The sequence below is a fragment of the Podarcis muralis genome, chromosome 2 (genome assembly GCF_964188315.1).
Source record: "Podarcis muralis chromosome 2, rPodMur119.hap1.1, whole genome shotgun sequence".
In the NCBI taxonomy this organism is placed as follows: domain Eukaryota; kingdom Metazoa; phylum Chordata; class Lepidosauria; order Squamata; family Lacertidae; genus Podarcis; species Podarcis muralis.
In genome coordinates, this window is record NC_135656.1 from 57,801,973 (window position 1) to 57,824,449 (window position 22,477).

The following is a 22,477-nucleotide window of genomic DNA, read 5'->3' on the forward strand; positions in this document are numbered from 1 at the left end:
CTGGCAGTGCTTCACCAAATGCTACAAAAAACCAGCTTCTTTCTACTTAATAGCTTTAACTAGGAAGTAACTACTTGTACCATAATCATACCCTAGATCAGTAGCTCCCAACCTTTTTTGGCCATGCCCCACCTAAGCATCTCTAAAATCGTGATGCCCTCCCCCCGTGAGATATCATTCTTATTATTTAAAAAGTGAACTCTTATCCACGTGGAGGAAGCCTAAAATGAGTTATTAACTATTAATAACTCATTCTCGAATTCCCACCCCCTTAAAAATCAAATTGCCCCCCTGTGGGGTGTGTACCCCACATTGGGAACCATGGTCCTAGACACAAGCCCAGGAGGGGGTGACATTTCAGGGTCAGGACATCCTGGACTGCAGGCCCATTACCATGAAGAAGAATAAAAGAGGCTAAATTGCCAGACTTAATTATCTGTAACTATATGGAGTATCTGGACGCGGGTGGCACTGTGGTCTAAACCACTGATCCTAGGGCTTGCCAATCAGAAGGTCAGCGGTTCGAATCCCCGCGACGGGGTGAACTCCTGTTGCTCAGTCCCAGCTCCTGCCAACCTAGCAATTCGAAAGCACGTCAAAGTGCAAGGGAAGTAGATAAATAGGTACCGCTCCGGTGGGAAGGTAAACAGCGTTTCCGGGCGCTGCCCTGGTTTCGCCAGAAGCGGCTTAGTCATGCTGGCCACATGACCCAGAAGCTCTACGCCGGTTCCTTCAGCCAGTAAAGCGAGAGGAGTGCTGCAACCCCAGAGTCGTTCATGACTGGACCTAACAGTCAGGGGTCCCTTTACCTTTACCTTTTATACGGGGTATCTACTAAAGGTGCACCATATATATCCACTACCCCCTGCACACTTTTACAGGGCCATTCATACCTTGAAAAAAATTGGGGTGGGGATATTTGGAGACCTGGGGAGGGAATGGCAAAATTCTTACACCTTTTTAGGCTCTCCTTTAGGTTGCTGGCTCTGTAGAGCAAACACACAAACAAACAAACAAACAAAACATGCTTATAGATGAAATTCTAGAATTTGTGGTTTGAGACACAAGAGAGTCCCGTGCCACTCTGTGTGACATGCTGTCTCAAGAGCGACAAGCCCCAAAGAGTTCCTGCTGGCATTTCCTAGTTTGAGGCACCAACAGGGTCTGGCAGCAGGAGGGTGGAACAAGCACTACAATAATCAAGGGCATTAACATCACAGGGGAAGTGGGAGTCCATGTTGCCAATAGGATTTATAAGCCCCAGGACATATGTGGCTTCCAAATCCTGGCTTGCTTGGAAGCCGTTGACCTTAGTTTCAGAGACATACATCCTTGCAAGGAGCTGATACAACACCCACCCACCCGCCGAAAAATATCACTTTACTGCACACTTTTGTGCCATGCTGCAGGAAGGACTGGAAGCTTCTCCTGCATTTGAATTCACTGCGACAGCGGCGGCGTGCCACCACACACATACATTGAACACTCCATAGTCTGAGAGGTGATTTCTTCCCCCTCCCTGGGCCTGCGCCCCCCCAGCGGGGGCCAGTTTCACAAACCCCCGGGTACGTCTCTACTTAGTTTCCAGTTCACATATGGCCGTAAGCTATGGTAAACTTCACTTCCTACTTTGTTTTGTCCACTCACATGAAGGAAGGAGTGAAGCAGCAGCAAGGGGGTTCTGTGAACTTCTGTGAAGTTCATGCACATCTGGATTTATTAAGGCGGGATTTCCATTCATTCATTCAAAACATGTACCTCCTGTCCGCAACTGGAAAAGCTCCCAATTAAAAAGCTAGCAAACCAGGCTTTCAATACATGACAAAAAGAAGAGGGGATGGGAAGCGAAGAGGAACAGAAGCTCAACCTATTTCTCTGTAACTACTCCTTTTGCAGTCTGGATCCAACCTTTACACTATCTTGCAGTTGTTACTTTTCTGCCCGTATTAAGAAAAACCTTTTATTCCTCCCCTCTTTTGATCCTCACATTCAGTTCATCATCACATCATTGTCCCAGGGGTCATGGCCAGAGGTTAGGGTGCACCACCTTAGAGATCAACAGGAAGCTCATTGGATAGGAGCACCTGCAGAAGAGCCTTTGAAGATAGCTTACATTGATTGGTTAGATGTAACCAGTGTATTTGGTCTCAAGGGGAGTGCATAGAAGAATGGATCTGAGAGATGCGGAGCAATGTCTAAAGGGCATTTGTTATTTGCGTAAAATTAATATGTATGCTCGTCATATTCTCATGTCTGGCAGTCATGCAGCCAGAAACATAAGAAACTTAAACAAATACATAAGAAACATAAGAAACTTAAACAATATTTCAAAATAGGAAAAAAGGAAGCAGATCTGTGTTACAACTTTGTATTGGGTGCAGAGGAGTAATTATTGGGCCCTGAATATGCGCTACAGGAGTGTAAGTTGTGGATTAGCCAATTGTGTTTACACCACTGATTTTGCACTGAATGCAATGTGTGCATATTGCAGATAAATCACAGCATCATTTTGTACCATGAACATATGGTGTGAACCATAACTGAAAATCACTTTTATGATCCTGCTTATGAATAAGATAATCTGTATCGCTAATTTAGTTAGGTGGTGGTAACTGTGTACTTTTGATTTAATTGTGGTCATCTAACCTGTTTTCTTTTGCATATTCATCATTTATTGATTGATTTAGATTTCAGTTGGGGAAATATGATGCAAATACCCTTAGCAAAATAAAATGTGTAGCAGCAAGAGTGTCTTGCAAATATAGCACTTCTTAAAGTACCCCTCTGAGACACCCTGCTTATTCAGTGTTTTTAAAGGTGCTCTAGTTAGCCTCATTGTACATACTCAATGCCAGACTGTTCCATTGAACAGTGGGGTTGCATTCCTATTGGCCTTGGGAAAGTGTTGGAATGAAAAAAAAAACCCTCAAAGAAGAAGTTGGGTGAGAATGAAGGCTTGGTGAAATTTTAACATTTGTAGATTTTCCTGCTTTAGTTGCTAGTTTTTATTTATTTATTTGTATCTTTTAAAAAACTGTATATCATCTCTCTCCCATTATCAACATCTTAGCTAATTAACAATATCAATAAAATGTCCAAAGAACAATTATTAAAAAACAAATAATCATGTGACTAAGGTAGCAGCCAGAAATTACTTTTGCTAACAAGACGGGTTTGGTATAATTTCAAAGTAAAGATTCCTGCTGTGGATCAGCCACTGACAGGATCACATGACTAGCTATTGTTACTGAGAAATCTGGTATAATGAGAATAAAAAGCAAAGTAAGACATACAAAAAGTAAGCAGACCACCCCACTTTAGCATATCAGCTGACTAGGGAAAACAAAGAACCACTACCACAAAAAGGGGTAGATTTTAAGAGTGCAAGAAAAAAAATATTTATAAAATACAGTTAACATAAATACCAAAAAATACAAAACAAATTAATTTTTCACTTTTTGTAGAGTTTGTGAATGCCCCCTCCCCTTTAAATTTTGTGCAGGGGATGTAAAGCACACTAATAAACACATTGTGAGCAGTTGCCATTACTGTTAAAGTGGATCAGTTTTCACACGCTTATTTGCATCAAAGCATTCTTTTTAAAAGTTCAAACAACAGAGAACATCCTTGCAAGACATAAATGTTGATACTGCCAAAGCAAATTATTGGCACTGGTTTGACTGATCTCATCCCTCTTTACTACCCACTGTTTGCCACTTTAATGGACACATCCTTTTGTTACTAACTGTGACACATAAACTCAGCCTTCAGAACCAAAAGCAGCTTTCTGAACAAGACCTTGTTTTACCAATCCATTTGTCTATTCAACACTATAAAGTGTTTCTTTTATGTACAATGGCCTTGTAAAAATACCCTTTATAGGTAGTTACTTATGTAGCTCAGGTACAATGGCAGGTACTCCAGGGAGTTGCTTCCAGGGCTTAAAAGCAAGACTGGTTAACAGAACAGTCATAGTCCACAAAGGGAGCAGGATTGTTGTTTCTTTAAGTAGGCACCAATTATAGTCAAGGGAGGCAAGCATTCTTTGGCACATATTTCGATTGGGCTAAGGTGATGAGGCTCTGTCAACGATGTGCTCCTTTTGTGTCGGTTGTGCTGCGATTAAACATAACACCCACCCTTCCTCACTGCGACAAAGTTTGAGAACCCTTGACATTAAAGTAATTTGAGCATTGTTGTTTTTGGTCTATTAGAAAAGCCAGAATTGGATGAATTCACCTTGGAAAGAGTACTGGAGGAGCTGGAGACGCTGTGCTATGAGAACATGAACGTTGCCATCGAGACAGAAGAAGGTCTCGGCATAGAGTACGATGAGGATGTCGTGTGTGACGTGTGCCGCTCGCCAGAAGGAGAGGATGGCAACGAGATGGTTTTCTGTGACAAATGCAACGTCTGTGTGCACCAGGTGAGTAGCATTTCTCACTTTGCTGAGGCAGTACAGCCCCCTCCCCCAGAGGACTTAGTTGCCTGACACACACAAGGACCAAGAATGACAGCCATCCTCCAGCCATTACTGCTGTGGCTTGTCACGTCCTCTCATGACATGGGAAAGTTTGGGCTTTTCTTCACAGTTAGCATGTGCATTGAGACAACAGTCTTGCCTCAGAGGTAAGAGAGAGGAATCACTGTGCTAGGGAATAGAGGATGCCTCCAAACTCGTCCTGCTTATAATCTCCTGCCTGCCTTTTACATTTCTTATTCTTCAGTATTTATGTTCTTCATATGTTATTTCTCCCTGCATTTTGTTTTGTATTGTATTGTGTTCACATTATTGCTTACCATGATATTGGAGGAAAAAGAGACTTCCTTCAGGCCCACCTGAACATAGGCTTAAGTAAATTCACACATGCCTGTGTTGACCATTAGCTTATGCTGGTATAAAAACAGTAATATAATGGGTGTAAGGCATGGGGCTAAGTTCTTAAGTTTTGCCCCATGATTTCCTTCCCCTTTTTTACTCAAGTATAGTTGAATCTGGTATATCTTTAACTACTCATTTACATGCCCTTTTGTAACAAAGAGCTGGTTGATGATTTAATGGCCTTGACTGAGCTGAATATGGCTGTGACTAAGAGAGGATCTTGGATAAATTGCTTGCAGTCAATTTAATAGACAAATACGTAGCAAATATCCTACGCAGGTCTGTCCAGTCAAGTTTCCCGACTGTCCTTTAGAAGGAAAGAAAACCCATTGAAGGCCATTGAAGTCAGGCCATCAATAGTGTGAACCTGACTCTGGGATGTTCTGTGTAATCATAGGTAGCTTCCTTTAGGCAGAGAGAACAGGCTTTCCCCTCTTTCTCTTTTGGCAGAGTTTCAGTGCTGCCACTTGCTAGCAGGATTTGCACCAGAGCATTTTGGGATTTAGAAAAAGATGTGTTGAGGAGGACACAGGGCACAGCCTCCATCACTGGTGTCCATTTCCTAGTGGATCACAGTTATGCAAGTCTTTGATACGTTAAAAGTAAAACATTATCATATCTTCCAGAGATTACTCTTAGGATGTTACAAGACCAGCATTATAAAGAGGAGTCAACTCTAGTACAAAAGGTGCATGTCCTTAAATAGAACATGGAAATTAAATGTATTTCTACAGAAGTAGCCTCATGTATATGGAAAAAGTAGTCAGCATCATAGTGCTAGGAAGGCTATGGGCTTCTAACCTTTCCTTTCCAGTGAGTCTTCTTTTGTTTTTTGTTCCCTGCCCTCTTCATGTCTATAACAACTCCTCACTTATATGACCAGCCTCTTGTCACTTTTTTTCTGCTTCCGTGTGTTGTGACACAGTATAAGATGCTTTAAACGCATTTCCCCCCCATGAGTTCTAATGCCAAGGAGGCCCAGGAATCATAAAGATTTCTTACACGGCAGAATATAGTGTGGGCAGGCTATATCCCTGGGTTGATCCAGTATAATGGAAGAAAAGGGTTTCGATAACTCTTTAAGTGTTGTGTACATGAAAGAATTTCAGAACATGCTCTCCCCCCCCCCCCCGATCAACTATATACAACAAGCTGCACCTGTCAGACAGCTGCAGAAGTTCACTTCTCCTTTGTATCTGTTTACCCTCATCCAGACAAATTCTTCCCTGGTTTATGTGCTTGAGCAATAAATTTATGCAAAAAGACACAGAAATGGTCCCTTGTGAGGTTTTTTATTTGTTTGTTGGTTTTGTCTAATTGCTTCATTTGTTGATTTCACAATTTCCCCCAATACATTCAAAAGCTACAATTTTAAAGAGAAGTCCAGCAGGGACAGCTGTATTTCCATGGTAGAAAAAGTTCATGGTGTTGAACTTTTGTCTGTCTTACATGGGACAGAGCCTTTGTCAGAAAAAAGGTGGTGCTTAATGCACCTCATTGGAGAGTTTCACGCTGTGTTAAGAAGCAAACATTTCTTCTCTCACTCAAGGCTTGGGCTCATGATTGAATTCCTCCAGGAAGGCAGGAATTGCTATGTCAGACTGGCTGCATCTTGACCAGTAGCAACCAGAAACCCCGGTCCCTTCTGTAGCCTCTTTAAGACATTGCAGTAAACTGAAATATGACTTACCAAAACCATGCAACTGAGCTGGCTCTCAGAATGAAGCTTCCACCCACTTTGCTCCTCCTCAGTCCTTTTAGCTGTGCTACACGTCATGGTTAACAAGGCGAGGCCTTAACTAGGATCCTGGGTTCAGATGTTCTGCTCAGCCAAGCCTTAACTTAGCTGCCCCACCATACTGTGCTAAAAGGACCGGGGAAGAGCAAAGTAGGAGCAAGCTCATAGTTTGCCTTATCATGACATGCAAACCACATGCAGACGAGGAAGGCATGCCTTGCAATTGCCCACAAAGTGTGTCACCAGCAGTTTCTGTGCACGCTAAAATTTTACGACCTTATTTTGGCCCTTTACCAAAAAGCAGATGAGAAAACTTTGCCTTTAAAAAACAACAACAGTCATATGAATTTCAAAATTGGAAACAGGTAGGGGTGCTGGGGGGGGACGCGGGTGGCGCTATGGGTAAAACCTCAGTGCCTAGGACTTGCCGATCGCATGGTCGGGGGTTCGAATCCCCGCGGCGGGGTGAGCTCCCGTCGTTCGGTCCCAGCTCCTGCCCACCTAGCAGTTCGAAAGCACAATTAAGTGCAAGTAGATAAATAGGTACCGCTTTCTAGCGGGAAGGTAAACAGCGTTCCGTGTGCTGCTCTGGTGCCGGTTCGCCGGAGCAGCTTCGTCACGCTGGCCACGTGACCCGGAAGTGTCTACGGGCAGCGCTGGCTCCCGGCCTCTAGAGTGAGATGAGCGCACAACCCTAGAGTCTGTCAAGACTGGCCCGTACGGGCAGGGGTACCTTTACCTTACTAGGGGTGCTGAGAGCTGGTCTTCAAAGGAAATACATTTTCGTTTGGTTCATTAGTACCCTTTGCTACTTCTTTGGGTGCAGCTTGTGTGTTCCAAACAAGTATGCTGTTGATCTCAGTGGAGGGATACAAATGACAGGTGAATTTGAAGGCAGTTGATTATAGATTTCTCTTTGCTCCTAAGGATTTCTTCTTACTCCATTCTCTCTGGCACAGTTAAATCAAAGCTGTTTAAACACTGTGCTTCTAAGACACATGAACTCAGAATGAAGAAAATGGATATTGGATTTTCTTTAAAAGTCCATAATGTGATTCACACACTAACCTACAAGTGAACTAACCTGGAAGGATGAACACAACAATCTGGGACACATTGTGAATTTTAAGGAGCTTATAGTTAAAGATTGCAAACAGCTGCAGGAAAGAGCACAAATTCTACCTTTTCCAAGAGGAACTTTAAATTGTGCATCAACTGCCGTCTTGCCACACACGTCAGATCAATTAAATGAATAAGTCAGGAGCTGGTTTTGGATTACCTTTAGGCTTTAAAATTTACCACCTACAGAGGGACCTGCTAATGAGGCAGTGAGCTTTTAACGTCTAATGTATTCATTCCAGTATGGGTAGCCCACACTGATGGGCTTGAGCTGTAGCTTGTGTGGAAATGAACCTGAGGTGTTACTCTTTCTCCAAGAGTGCCTTAGTGACTTTCAGGGTGGCTTGAATTCAACATGAACATAAGGAATTGCTTTTTACTGAGTCAAAATGGTCCATTTACGCTGGGGGAGGGAGAACCTGTGACCCTCCAGATATTATTGGACTCCAGCTTCCATCAGCCCCAGCCTGCATGATCAATAGTCTGGGACAATGAGAGTTGCAGTCCAGTAAGATTGGGGTGGGGAATCTAACCCAAGAGTGTATGCTCTGACTGGAAGCATCTTTCTCCAAGGCTTCAAGCAGGTCTCAGGCTTCTTTAATCCTGCTAACTTGAAATGCAAACATACTCCCTCCCCCATTTTTTAAACCAGGAGGTGCCAGGATTGAACCTGGGACCTGCTGTATGTGACAAAAACTATCCTCTAGAAATCCATGACTCTTTAGTACAGGCATGTCCAAAGTCTGTTTCGGGGGCCTAATATGGCCCGCCGTTTGATTTAATCCAGTCCCCGTAGCAGTATACGTCCTGGGGTAAAATCCTAACAAAAGCCCAACAACGTCAATCCTAGAAACAGCTCAACAATCTTGGGGTCAACTTCAACAACTTTGGTCAGCCCTCACGCATGTTCACTTCATCATATCTGGCCCTCTTTGAAAAAAGTTTGGGCACCCCTGCTTTAGGATGTTAATATGCCTAAACTGCCTCAAAAAAATGAGAGCCCAGTACCTGTGTTCATTCCTCCCATGTTCACTCCTCTCCCAGTTGTTCATTAGTAGCAAAGATATCAAGCTCTGGGATTGTCAAAACACCAGAGAGAGGAAGAGCTCTGTAATGAGACCATCATTCAGCCCCCATCATGGGTGAGGGCCAGTTTAAGCTTAGGGATGTCCACAGTACATATTTATTTATTTATTATTTCCATTTATTAATTGCTTCCTTTCAAATATCTCAAAGCAATCTTGACAACAGTTTTTTTTTTAAATTATGTAATTTAAATTAAATAATTAGTAAATTATTTGAAGTTCAATCTAGGCATAATTGCACAGTGATGTACCGTTTAAACATCATACATAATATGTGGGTGTATAATGAACGAAATCTGGAAGTTAAAGCCACTTATATAAATCATTTAAACTTTCCTGTGGAATCCTGAAAGGCGTGTTTGGAGCATGCCTGCCTACACACACACACACACACACACACACAGTTGCATAACTTCTAGAATACTTAAGATTTGGACACTTGTGACTTGAACTCCAGTGCTTTGTAAATAATCATACTGATGGATTCTCAAAGACTAAGAAAATAAGACTGAATAATGTAAGAAGTGCAATATGTCTACCAACAGGTTTAGCACATGGAATTAAATGTATCAGAGATAGCCACATTTAATTTGCCTGTCTTGGTTGTAGTGTATTTTACAGTGTTGTTTTCCATCCCTCATAAAAACAACTTACTCTTTGCAATATGTTTACTTAGGCTTGCTATGGAATCCTGAAAGTTCCCATCGGAAACTGGCTTTGCCGAACCTGTGCCCTTGGAGTCCAGCCAAAGTGTTTACTCTGCCCAAAGAGAGGGGGAGCTCTGAAACCCACCCGGAGTGGGACAAAATGGGTCCACGTTAGCTGTGCCTTATGGATACCTGAAGTAAGATACTAAATGACTTTCTAAGTAGTAGGTAGATGTTATGTAGATGAGATATATTTGGATTTCACCATGCCACGTACTGTCCAGAATCATCACCTGTCATTCATGCCAAGGATTATGTTGAGCACACAGGACTTAAGGATGCCTGAAATTAAAAGCTTATTGTTGAGCACTGTGATCTCTAAACAGTCCATTCATACATTCAGAACCTTCTCCATGCAATGTGCTATAATTATCCCCAGGGCTATTCACACTACAGTTGTAACATGCATTGCAGGCATTCCATGGATACACCTGCAGTTTCCTGGTAGCAGTTTTCATGGTTTAATTCTGTTTCACACATTACATGGTTGATGTGTCGAATTTAGTTTGTATCAGAGCCACCCTTAGAGTTCTGTTCTTATCCTTTGAGAAGATACAGGATGGCCAATAATTGGTGTGTTCTGTGTTGTGCTCAGGTTAGCATTGGATGCCCTGAAAAAATGGAACCCATTACGAAGATATCACATATCCCAGCAAGCAGATGGGCTTTGTCATGCAGTCTTTGCAAGGAGTGCACGGGAACATGTATTCAGGTAAGCAGTTATGTATAGTCAAACTGTGCACCACCCATATCAGAAAGATAAAGAAATTGTTTTAATGAAATGCATGTTGAGTCTCACTGGCAAATAATATACACAAGTGTGATGGCCTGGGAATCCGATTCAGAGAGTGAACCAGAGGAATCCCAGCCTGCACAGGAGTCCCCGCCTCCAGGGCCGGCTGAACTGGGGCAGGGCCTTGATTCTGAGGAGCCTGCACCTGTGCCGGATCCTCAGGAGCAGGCACCAGGTGAATCCATTCTGGCTCCAGAGGTGGTTGAGGACTCAGTGCCTACAGGTGAGTCTCCCCCTGGGCCCAGTAACCCTTCAGCCTCTCCTGAACTGCAGAGGCTTAGGGCAGAGAGGCGAAGGGAACTGGTTTCTCCCAGGAGGAGTGCTCGCCTTAAGGCCAGGAGAGGCGGGGCTCCTGGGGGCCGGGACCGCCCCTGGCCTCAGAGAAGATAAAGGCCAGTCAGCCCGGTCCCAGGTTGCGGGAGCAACGTCGTCGCTGAGTACCTGCTCCTGTCCGGACCCAGACCTGACCCTCCAGTGTTCCTGTCCCTGCTCGGCTTCCTGTTTCAGACCTCGCCCCGCTCCTTGCAAACTGTTTCCAGGCTATTGACCCAGGACCGGACTGCAACTACATCAACGGTAACCTTCCCCCCCGGGACCAGCACAGTAAGCAACCAAAAGGCACAACCTGTTTGGCCTTGCTGGGTGTTTATAACTTTTGATTGATTGATTGATTGATTGATTGATTGATTGATTTCATTTCTATACCACCTTTTTCTTCCAAGAAGCTCAAGATGGTGTACATGGGTGTCCCCCCTGTCAGAATGCTGGGTGGTGGTTGCTCGTGAGTAACCAGGCAGGACTCTGACCTGTCTTTTACAGGTTTTATTGTGCAAACTATTTACAGTGCAGATATACAAGGTTCATGTCAGTCTTAGTCACTTGCAGAACCCAGGAGTTGCCCCTTCTGGCTTCTCCCCCAACATAAGAACTTAGACACCCCAAATCTCCGCCTCCCCTCCTTGTGTTTCAGCCCTCTGCGCAAGCTTGGTGACGGAAGTGGAGTGTGTGCCTCCTGGCCAGCCGGGCTAGGTGAGGTGCTTGGGCTCTCAGCAGCATCTTTGAGCCCTCTCCTCGCTTGGCTGGCCCCTTCCCTCTCTTCTCCACTGGAGGTGTGGCTTTTCCCCTTGCTGGAAGAGGAACTGCTCCTTAGAAGCGTTGGAGGCTCCCTGTATCCCAATGGTGTCTCTGCCTCTCTCCCCTGTTCCAATGGCAGTCACCTGACACCCCCAAAAAATTTTCATCCTCACAACAGCCCTGTGAGGTAGGTTAGGCTAAGAGATGGTGACTGGCCCAAGGTTACCCAGTGCCCTTCTTAACTGAGTGGGCGAACCCTGGTCTCCCAGGTCATAGTCCAACCTGCTAACCATTATGTTACTTTACATTGACCTCACTGGCTTTTATCTCATGTGCAGCTTTTAGTTGGAAGGGAAAGGAGATGGACTCCCCCTCCTCTCCTCTCCCAGTGTCTCCATGGAGTCAAGGGGGTTTGTGTGTAAATTATTTCCCTTCCTGTCAGGTTTTGCAGGAGGTAGCAGCAGAATGTTGGTCTTTTTTATCTTTAGTTCCCAGGTAACAAGATATGCCACTGAATACAGTCGAGTGTTCTTTTCCACTTCTTTTATCACAGTATTTTATCTTATCCAAGCTCACTTTGATCTCTAGGAAGATTACCGAAGTGTTGATCTCTGGGTCCAAAGGGAGGATCTGTCAAAGATTGTTTGTATGTTGAGGCTGCAACTGTCGTGAGACAGCTATCTGGTGGAAGGAAAGTCATGTGCTATATGAACAGAAAGTGTGAAGCCACCACCATAACGTTTGGGGCATTGTGAGGGAGAAATTTTAAAGCAATCCCTTTTAGCCTGAAGTGAAAGCTCTCACACACGTTTCATTAAATCTTTCCAACATTTGATTCAATTCCATTTGCGATGGCTCTGGGTGGATCTGCTTATTCACCCTGCCAGATGGAGATATTCTGTCATAATGGCAACTGCTTTTGAAGAACGGAAGGGCAGGGAAACGAGACGGCTACACTTGGCAGCGTTGGGTGGGGGGGTGGGAAGAAAAGGAAGAATTCAGTTTTCTCTGAGACTTCATCCTCTTAGCTCTGGCTCGCGTGTTAGTTTTGAAATGCTCTGAGCTGAGTGGATTTGCATGAAAGGTCACCTGAAATGGAAAACAGGGTTTTATTGTCTCCTTTGCTGACATCCCACATTTCATAAGTCTTCGTAAGACTGACAGTTGAGCTTTTGTTGGCACTGGCCTCGTAAGAGGGAGAACATTTTCACCAAAAGAAGGAATGAAAGAAATATGTAGATGATTCATTTGTTTAAACGTTTAAGCAATGACTAAGCATCAAACTGAAACATGGGGGGGGGGGGAATTAGAATTCAGATCTGCCCCCACTCTCATCACATTAGGATTGCAAATCTCATTATTTGTGTTGATGTAGCATCTCCATCTGGGTTTGCTTATGCAGGTGAAATTTAGCATAGAAGACTCCACAATAGCTTTATAAAATAGCTTTTGGCCAAGGGCGGGGGGTAACTTTCCTGAAACCTTCCAGGCAAAGGGATCAAAATTCATGCAGCTCAGTGAAAGTGACAATAGCCAGGGACTTAGTGGAGAAAAGTAATGGAGTAGGTAATGGAGTAATGGGGTTGCTAGGAATTGTGTTACTTGTTTTTATAATCGTATACAAATCCTTCCTCCTTTACTTGTATGATTATATTACTATAACCCACCCTGGAACCTTATGGTGAAGGTCAGATAAGAACTATTATAAATACATTTGTTGTTGTTAAATTTATTACCCACTCTTCGCCAACAGGTTTTGGGGCGGGTTTCAACAATCTAAAATTAAGAATTAAAAACAGTTTAAACAGTTTTCAGCCATAGGAGTACCTTGGGCTCACGGGCAGAGCTGTGTCTTGAGCATTCTCTGAATACTCTGTAATGAAGAAGCCACATGCACCTCTGTAAGAGGGGCAGACACAGAGAATGCCCTCTCCTGGGAGGTGGCGCTACCAAGAGGGCCGCCTCTGCTGATTTTAACATCTGGGAAGTGCTGTAGGGAAGGAGGTGGTCTGGGAGATAGTACCTTTAGGCAAGGCAACATCAGTGCAACTCCACTGGTTTAGAGGTTCAACAGTGATACAGAGGATCATTCACAATAACCACGTTGGCGGGTAAACATATGACTTTGGTTTTCAAAGGGGCAGGGATATGCAAGAGTACAGTACTAAACAATTCCCTTTTTGAAGACTAAGTCTACAACCCTATATACACATGAGTGTAAATCCCACTGAACTCATTTGGGTGTTTTGAGTAGGATTGCACTATAAGACATCTCCCTCCATGGTTTTTTTCTGGGGAGGGGAGATACATTTTTACTGCTTGCTAGAAATATTTGTGGTTGTGGTTATGATAACATTGATTGACTTGCGCAGAATGCCCTCTCAATGCCCAACCAGGAAGAGGTATTTGCCATGGAGATGGGAGTTATGGTCCAGCGCTACCTGGAGAACAGCATGTCACTGCCCTTAAACAATGAGATAGCAGTATTCCAGATAATCAACCAAGTTCTTTTTTGATAGCATCTAAGAATTGCTCTCTTTTACTCTGAGAGTAATCTCTCCTATTCTTAAAACTCATAATCTGTGGCCACTTAACATTCCAGTACTCCTGTGAATAAGGAAAACCAAACAACCCCAGTAACTCAGGGATTCATTATCGTAAACATTCATGGGTAAACACGGAGGTCCAGCACTGAGGGCCTTCTGGCGGTTCCCTCACTGCGAGAAGTGAGGTTACAGGGAACCAGGCAAAGGGCCTTCTCGGTAGTGGCGCCCTTCCTGTGGAACACCCTCCTATCAGATGCCAAGGAAATAAACAACTATCTGACTTTTAGAAGACATCTGAAGGCAGCCCTGTTTAGGAAGTTTTTAATGTTTGATGTTTTATTGTATTTCTAATATTCTGTTGGAAGCTGCCCAGAGTGGCTGAGGAGGCCCAGCCAGATGGGTGTAGGGTAATATGAGCATTAACACAATTCCCAACTCCTTCTACCTTTCAGTATATTCTTCCCCCCACTCTGCTGTAGGGTTTTATTCTGCTAGCTGGGCTGGAGGAGGGGAATAATGCATCAATAACGTCTTCATTATCACTTTAATGCAAGGTTCTTTGGTAGCTACTGCTGAACAGGTACTTTTCGTTGTTGACCTGTCAGCTCAGCTTGCTAATTATTTCCTATTTGCATTTCGGGCAGAGTCCCTGACAACTGCTACTTGCCATCTGTCAGAGGAAACCCAGGATGGGTGGCATTCTGTTTGTTTTATCTCTAAGGCAGCACGGATAATCTTTCCTTCATAAAAGGGCACTGTGTAGGCTGTTGTTCTAGCAAAAGTCATAAACAATTTAATAATGATATTAATACTGTTTGTGACGCAAATAGGGAGGGGAGGGGAGAAACCGAGATGCATTTATTTCAGTAGCTTTGCTAAGCCAGAGAGGTCCTTGCCCAGCTTTCATCTCAGCACTGCAGCTAGTTGTGTGCACAACAGCACAAAGGATCTTTCCAATCACTCATTTTAAAGTACCCCCAGATGTTACTCCAATATAAACACAATTGGCTCCATCAGTAGCTATCTAGCTATGTATGCAGTAAAATTACAGCTTTGGCTACCGGACAAGAAAACTCAATCAAAGCTGTTTACTGCTGGCAAAAGCCTGTAACCTCAAAATGCAATAACACTTAGGAAAGTGACTCCGCTGCATCTTTTCAACATAGTCTCCCATCCCCAGCCCAGGTATTTATATCAGGCAGGCCTATGATAAAAACCGCATGATAGCAGAACAGCATTGCTTTACAAATCTGGGCACTGATACTGTGCATCCAGCAAAATGAATGAGAACTCAATACACCGATCCTTAGGTCATGTCTGTGTCAGTGCATCCCACCACATCTCATCCCTGCATGGAATGCAGTTGAAAATATTTGGTTAGATCTGCTGTTTAGGGACTATCAGATCACCACCCAGGACAGATTTCTGTTAGTAGCTCCACAAGTGGCAGAGTGTCCCATAGCACTCTTATGGCTCTTTTGCCCTCCTTAAGATGCTGAAAATATGAGGACCAAACCTGACATGTCAGTATCAGACCTCTTTGTTTAACCCTAGGTCTGCCCCAGTCACAGGGATACGGGTCTGCCTTTTTAGAGGAAAGGGAGATGCTCAGGTGAGGGGGAAGTGAACTCTCTTTGCCCCGGCCTCTTATATTCCCTTACCATCGTCTCACCAGATGTTTCTCCTGGAGCTCAGCAGAGGAGAAAAGCACCTTAAGGGACCAGTGGGGCAGAGATAAAGCTGCACAGAGTGTGCATTTAAAACTGAACATAAAATTGTTTTTACTCTTCCCTGAAATGTGCTCACACTCAATTGAGTACGTGTAGTATCCCGAAACGCTTCTCAACATCCTTCAGGAAGTGTCCCCTTGCGTTAATGCGATCATTCAAGCTGGAGCAGCCATGGTTCTTAACAAATATATCTGAACTATGTAAACTGCTCAGTGTGGTGTCTTCAGCAATAAGGTCTTCAGAACAGCTCCTTATTGCTGTTTAACTGGCCATTAGCAGCTGGAATAGACTGATTTCTTATGGGTTATGGCTTAAATAATTACCTGACACTCGGAGCTATTAAAAAACAGTTAATGAATAGTGGGTGGATCCATGAGGAGACAGCAGTTACATACAGCTAGCTGGGGAATGTGTTATATTGGGTAGGAAATGGCACTTCAGATGTTGCTGCCTGGGGGAGGAGGGGGACAGAACAAATTAGATAGGGAGGGCTTTAATAAAATTGTTTGATTTTTTTTTCTTTAAAAGAACTGTTGACAGCTATTTAGCGACTGCAATGAGCGTTCATCAGTTAATTTTTATGTTACTAGCTTGCCAAAAGCTTGAGGCTCACTTTTTTGTTCTCTTTCTTTTTAATATATAATTAGAGGACATATATCAAAGGGAAAGATACTGTTAAAGGTCCAGTCTTTCCAGGGGCATTGCAAGCCCCCAAGAGTGTAGATTTATTCATGAACTTGTGACCCAGTCCACGACCCAAAAATCACATTAGCTAAGGTAGTTCAAAAAGAACAGAACAATGAGGTAGAAATTCTGGTCTCACCACCACCCTCATAAACACACAATAATATCATATGAGTGTTCATGTATGCTTCTGCGCCATTAGTACTTTCGTTGCTCTGTTTTATAGGCAAAGGCAAAATCTCAACCAGAATTATTTGGGGAGTGGGGGAGAGTCTCTAAAGTCCATTTTCTTTCTACTGTTACTGCATTTTAGTACAAAACAAAAACCAACCCACTCATTTATCAGAACTTCTCCTTACCTTGCTCCTTTTATATTAGGGTTGCAGAGCCTGTGATTCTCATCATCACTCATCATTAGCCTTTCTGACTGGGGTGGATGTTTGTTGTGGCCTCAGAACATATTATGGAGGGTCACAGGTTCCTCTTCCCTGTTTTGGCACATGCACTCAGCTCTACTCAAAGGGTTAAACATATTACTTAGTTTAACAGGAGATTACTTTCTATGTCAGCAATGTTTGTGTCATATATAAATACCCTCACCTTGGGTATTTACCTCCAGGAACCCAGTAGAACTATGTTTACCACTTTGAGCTCCTTGGAGGAAAGCTGGTGTATAAATGTAATAAAGAAAGTATCCTCAATTTTTTTTTGACAGTGGCAAAAAAAAAAAAAAAAGTCCTATTCACCATTCAGACATTACAAGTAAAATGTTTTTTTCTGACACCTTTTTAAAGAATTCCGTTTTCCTTGCCCTTCCCTGTGGCACAGTGAAAAAAGGATTCTGCAGTGTTGGAAACTGGTACATGTGGGATAGGTTTAAATGGGTAGGAGAGGATATATTGATTGCAATTTATCCCACCAGGCTCCCATGCGTGTGGGTTAACAGAGTTTGAAAATCCCATCTTTGGCACCCCAATTAAAAGAATAGGAATTAGTCTGCAGGGCCTCCCTTTGGAGAAAGTTCAACTATAAAGTAAGCTGGCTTCCCCCTTTTTACCCCACTTAACAAAGAATCAGGCAACAACTTGTAAGTTTAAAAATAAGATTTACCTACTTTATAATCATGCTTTGCTTCACAGCAACCGTAGCAGCAAAAGCCCCATACCTAGAGCTGCAGCAAGCAGGGCCATGACTACCCCCAGCACTAATCAAAGGAAGAGAGAGGAACAGGAAGTACTATACAGTGGTGCCCCACAAGACGAATGCCTCGCAAGATGAAAAACTCGCTAGACAAAAGGGTTTTCCGTTTTTTGAGTCGTTCCGCAAGGCGAATTTCCCTATGGGCTTGCTTTGCAAGACGAAACGTCTTGCGAGTTTGTTTCCTTTTCCTTAAAGCCGCTAAGCCGTTAATAGCCGCTAAGCCGCTAATAGCCGTGCTTCGCAAGACGAAAAAACCGCAAGACGAAGAGACTCGCGGAACGGATTAATTTCGTCTTGCGAGGCACCACTGTATGCTGCTTCCTCTCCAGGAGAGGAGGGGAAATGATGTAACACACAGCTCTCTCTACCAGTTGTATTTCTATGGTCTGAGTAGACACTTAGCAATTGCCTGTCAGCAGTACAGCTCTATGGTATTAGCCCCTTCTCATGCTAACTAGCAAGGAATATGCATTAGTTACGTTTGGCTGCTAATCTCCCACAGTTCCATAGTTCATGTTTGTTGTTGTTGTTGTTGTTTAGTCGTTTAGTCGTGTCCGACTCTTTGTGACCCCATGGACCAGAGCACGCCAGGCACTCCTGTCTTCCACTGCCTCCCGCAGTTTGGTCAGACTCATATAGTTCATGTTACCCCATGCTAATTAGTATTATATCATAGCTAGTTGACCTTTTGACCAGCACGCTGGCTTCAAGTATCAATAACTTTCAAAATGTAGTAAGCAGGGCAAAGGCATGGCTCTTGTGTGCTCTGAATAATTGGTCACCAGGGGAAAATATGGAGAGGAGAAATAAAAATCCTCCATCCTTCTTTTCTAATTTGCTACTTATCAGGATGTTAATGTTTGTGACATCCTACAGAAATTGCATTAGCCACCTTGGAATCCTTTTGGATGAAAGGCAGTGTAAAAATAAACAAGCCAGTAGATAGATAGATGATAGATAGATAGATAGATAGATAGATAGATAGATAGATAGATAGATAATAGAAAGAATGACCTGTACTTCCTCTGGGATGCAGCTTGTTAATGTGAAATCAGTGCACTCTTCCTGCCCTTCACCCCCAGAGGAGAGGCCACCTGGACAAGTTTTAAGAAGAGCAAAGAAAACAGCAGATCTCATCTTCACCCCATTCCACATAGCACCTCTTCCTGGATGGGCTTTCCTTCTATTTTTGCTAGAACAAGGCTTCTGAGTGTAATCAGTGGAAATATAATAAAAAACTGGGAAAACTTGGCCTGGTCATGCAAAATACCTGACCATCATATTGAGCCAATTTGGTGGGACACAGGATCAGCTGTGCTGTATAATTAAATATCTCCTCAGCAAAATCAAGTAGACAGATCCCATGAGGAATGTTTACATGAAGGAAAAACAGCAAGAACATAAACGTAGTGTGTAAGCAATCTGTAGTGTAGTGGATAGAAATGTACTGTGGAAGATGAATAGTGAGAGAGGGCATTATGGAGGGGTATTTTTCCATCTCAAGAAAAGTGAGGGGTCTGAACAGAGAGTAATGGGGATGTGGCACTTTCCACCATCACCCTCCGTTAATTTTACTGCTAGCTTTAATTACGGCAGGAAATTTTTTGCTGTTGGTACTCTTGTAAAAGTGATCCTAGTTAACCATGAAATGGTTTTACAAGAATACTCAGGTCTTCGCTCTGCTTTCTCCCCCTACCTGTTGCAGTGTTCCATGCCTTCCTGCATCACAGCCTTCCACGTAACATGCGCCTTTGAACGCAATCTGGACATGCGGACGCTTTTAGCAGAGAATGATGAGGTGAAGTTCAAGTCCTTCTGTCTTGAGCACAGCAGCGGTGCCACTAAGCCACCAGACGAAGCACGGACGGATGCAGATCAAGGCAAGCTGGATATGGAAAAAGTAACGCTGAGGAAACAGAAGCTCCAACAGTTGGAGGAAGACTTCTATGATCTTGTGAAGCCCTCTGAAGTGGCTGAGAACCTTGACTTGACTGAGGGGCTAGTTGATTTTGTCTATCAGTACTGGAAGTTAAAGAGGAAAGCCAATTACAACAAGCCTCTAATGATGCCCAAAACAGATGAGGTGGACAACTTGGCTCAGCAAGAGCAAGATGTGCTGTACCGACGCTTGAAGCTCTTCACACACCTCAGGCAAGATCTTGAAAGGGTGAGTAGAATTACAGGCTTTGTGAAATGTTCTGCTGTTCTACTGTTTCTAGTAATTCTTTAACTCCAGTGGCCTGATTATCCTAACAATCACTTAAACTTCACAGCACCGAGGCATAGCTTCTGTTCTGATCGCTATCTGTATATTCATTTTCGTTACGATTTTTACACAAGGAGTTCCATATTTTTCATTTGCCTGTCTAGATCATACTTTTGTAGAGATAACGAGAAAGGCCCCAGCCTTCCTCTTTACCTTGGAGCTAGGGAGAAGGCAGAATTTGTCCCCACAACTGAGTGAGCTTCCAAGGGTTCAGTACAACAGTGGAGAAAATCCCCACCCTCTCTCCAACTCAGAGAGGAAGGTTTGGCTGGCAGATGGATCCTCTTGGCCACACGGGACCAAAATGAGCACCAAACTTTTCCTCCTGTTCCTTGGGTGGCTTGTGTGACAGAGTGAAGGACTCAAAGCACTTTTGTCAGCCAGCACCAAAACAAGTCCCTGCTCCTCTTCCCCAGGTGACAAATGAGGGCTGCAGTCCTGTGTATATTTACCAGGGTTAGGCCGGAATGAACACAATCAAACTTAACTTCCATGTAAACCAAAAGTTGTGGGTCCATGCTTACTACTATGTGTTGTAGGTCCATGACGTGGGTGTCCTTCAGCATAGACCCATTGGCTTGGTTAGAATTAGCTCTTGAAAAGCTCAGTAGGAAAGTCAGAGGACAAATTCCCATAAATCCTGTAGTCCCTTCCACCCCACCACACATTTTGCTCCCTCCTAAGCAAATTAAAAGGGGACGCGGGTGGCACTGTGGGTAAAAGCCTCAGCGCCTAGGGCTTGCCGATCGAAAGGTCGGTGGTTCGAATCCCAGCGGCGGGGTGCGCTCCCGTTGTTTGGTCCCAGCGCCTGCCAAACTAGCAGTTCGAAAGCACCCCTAAGTGCAAGTAGATAAATAGGGACCGCTTACTAGCGGGAAGGTAAACGGTGTTTCCGTGTGCGGCTCTGGCTCGCCAGAGCAGCAATGTCATGCTGGCCACGTGACCCGGAAGTGTCTCCGGACAGCGCTGGCCCCCGGCCTCTTGAATGAGATGGGCGCACAACCCTAGAGTCTGTCAAGACTGGCCCGTACGGGCAGGGGTACCTTTACCTTTAAGCAAATTAAAAGCACACTGCTAGGATAGTATAGACAGAAGGGTATCTTTTCTCATTAAATTTATTCTTTCCTTTGTGATTAATTTTTATAGTAGGAATCAGTTTCTAGATAAGGCCAGGGAATGCTTTGTTAATAATCTTTTCAAAGGAATGGTCAATGTTTGTGAAGTTGCTCAGTGTAACAATTTGTGATGACAGACCTTCATCTACTTTTGTTTTGCCCTACTTTTCCCCTGCTGTGTCTAGTGCAGGCTGTGCTGCCGCATGCAAGACAGTAAAAGGAAATTTATTAGAGTCCTGCTTTCTGAAGTTCCACGTTGCCAGAACTCTTGGACTCTTGTAAATTTCTCTTTTATTAGCTATGCATACAAAAACAAACAGTGGCGGAACCAACTGTGATGCTACAGAAAGTAGAGGAGATGGGGGCAGTAGAGGAGATGGAGTTGGCACTGCATAAACAACTGAGGAGATGGAAGACACAAAACAAATTGCCTAGTGAACATCTCTTGAGAAAGGAAAACAGAGAGAAGCAGAAAGGAAAAGCTAGGAATGGGAACCAAAGAGGATTTAATAGTGCATGGGAATAAATGTACAAGGGGTAAGCACTGACAGAGTATATTGCAGGTGTCATCCTTGTGACGGACTGCCCTAGTTGTGCCAGGTTCAGAGGTGAAACTGTGGAGGTTCAAATAAGCCATGAAAATATAAGATCCATCCTGATCAGAGAGAGGAAGATGAAGAATCAAAGCATTTTGTAAAACACTGTATTCACACTTAATTTTGATTCTTTCGCCTATGATTATATGTGTGCTTATGTTAAAATGTATCGCTTGCCTTTCTACCATAAACAGTACTCAGCAGAAATGCAATTCCTGATCTCTACCATGTGAAGCTGGGGGACTTCATGCATTTTGTGTATAAATGCCACTGGGCCTTAGGAAGTGTTCTGTATGTAAGAGATGAAGTGACCCAAAGAAATTGCTCTTCATGAAGGAATTTAATGCTTCACTTTAAAAAAAGACACCTTTTTACCCCCTCAAAAAACAACAACAACCCAGCTAGTGTTAAGTTTCTTCCAACTCATTATTATTTCTGCACCAGCTGCTGCTACAGTCTTGAAAACAGGTTTGAAACCAGCATCATGCCCCCAAAATGCTATCCAGATCTCTTCTTATGATGAGGATGGGGCATCTGAGGCCATCCAGATTTTGTTAGATTCAACCAGTCCAACAACATCTGGAGGGCCACAAGCTCCTCATCCCTGTTTTATGATGTAATTTAGGGGTGTCAAACTCAAATTCATCGGGGGCCGCATCAGCAGTTTGGTCACCCTCAAAGGGCCGGTTGTATCTGTAGGACTTACAGTACAGGAGAGAAGGGTTCAGGCAGCCGTTGGATCTGTCACATCACAGGATGGCATGCGCTCAATATAAAAGCAAGTGGAGGTTTCCTGAATGCATGTAAAGTGGAGGTTTCCTGTGTAGAACGGCCGGCGCCGCTAGAGGGCAGACGTTCTCTGGCTTGTAGGCTGCCGCGCATGCGCTGAAGAGGCGGCTTTCTTGTGTAAAAAAAAAAAAAAGTGAGAATAAAAGGTGAAGG

At 43.7% G+C, this 22,477-nt stretch overlaps 1 protein-coding gene and 1 long non-coding RNA gene across 4 annotated transcripts in view; one reads left to right on the plus strand and one right to left on the minus strand.

Annotated features, from left to right (window-relative positions):
• The window catches only part of JADE2 (jade family PHD finger 2), a 147,175-nt gene that overhangs the window by 98,424 nt on the left and 26,274 nt on the right, over window positions 1-22,477 (plus strand). For all 3 annotated transcript variants that reach the window (XM_077924526.1, XM_028718058.2, XM_028718057.2), the window contains exons 6-9: window positions 4,215-4,426; window positions 9,501-9,668; window positions 10,127-10,243; window positions 19,264-19,725. In XM_077924526.1, the coding sequence (XP_077780652.1) occupies window positions 4,215-4,426; window positions 9,501-9,668; window positions 10,127-10,243; window positions 19,264-19,725 (959 nt within the window). The remainder of the gene's footprint in view (window positions 1-4,214; window positions 4,427-9,500; window positions 9,669-10,126; window positions 10,244-19,263; window positions 19,726-22,477) is intronic.
• LOC144326972 (uncharacterized) lies at window positions 11,132-17,271 on the minus strand. Its single transcript, XR_013391915.1, has 2 exons — window positions 16,718-17,271; window positions 11,132-12,487 (listed from the first exon to the last, which is right to left on the minus strand). It is a non-coding gene; the product is annotated as an uncharacterized LOC144326972 (long non-coding RNA).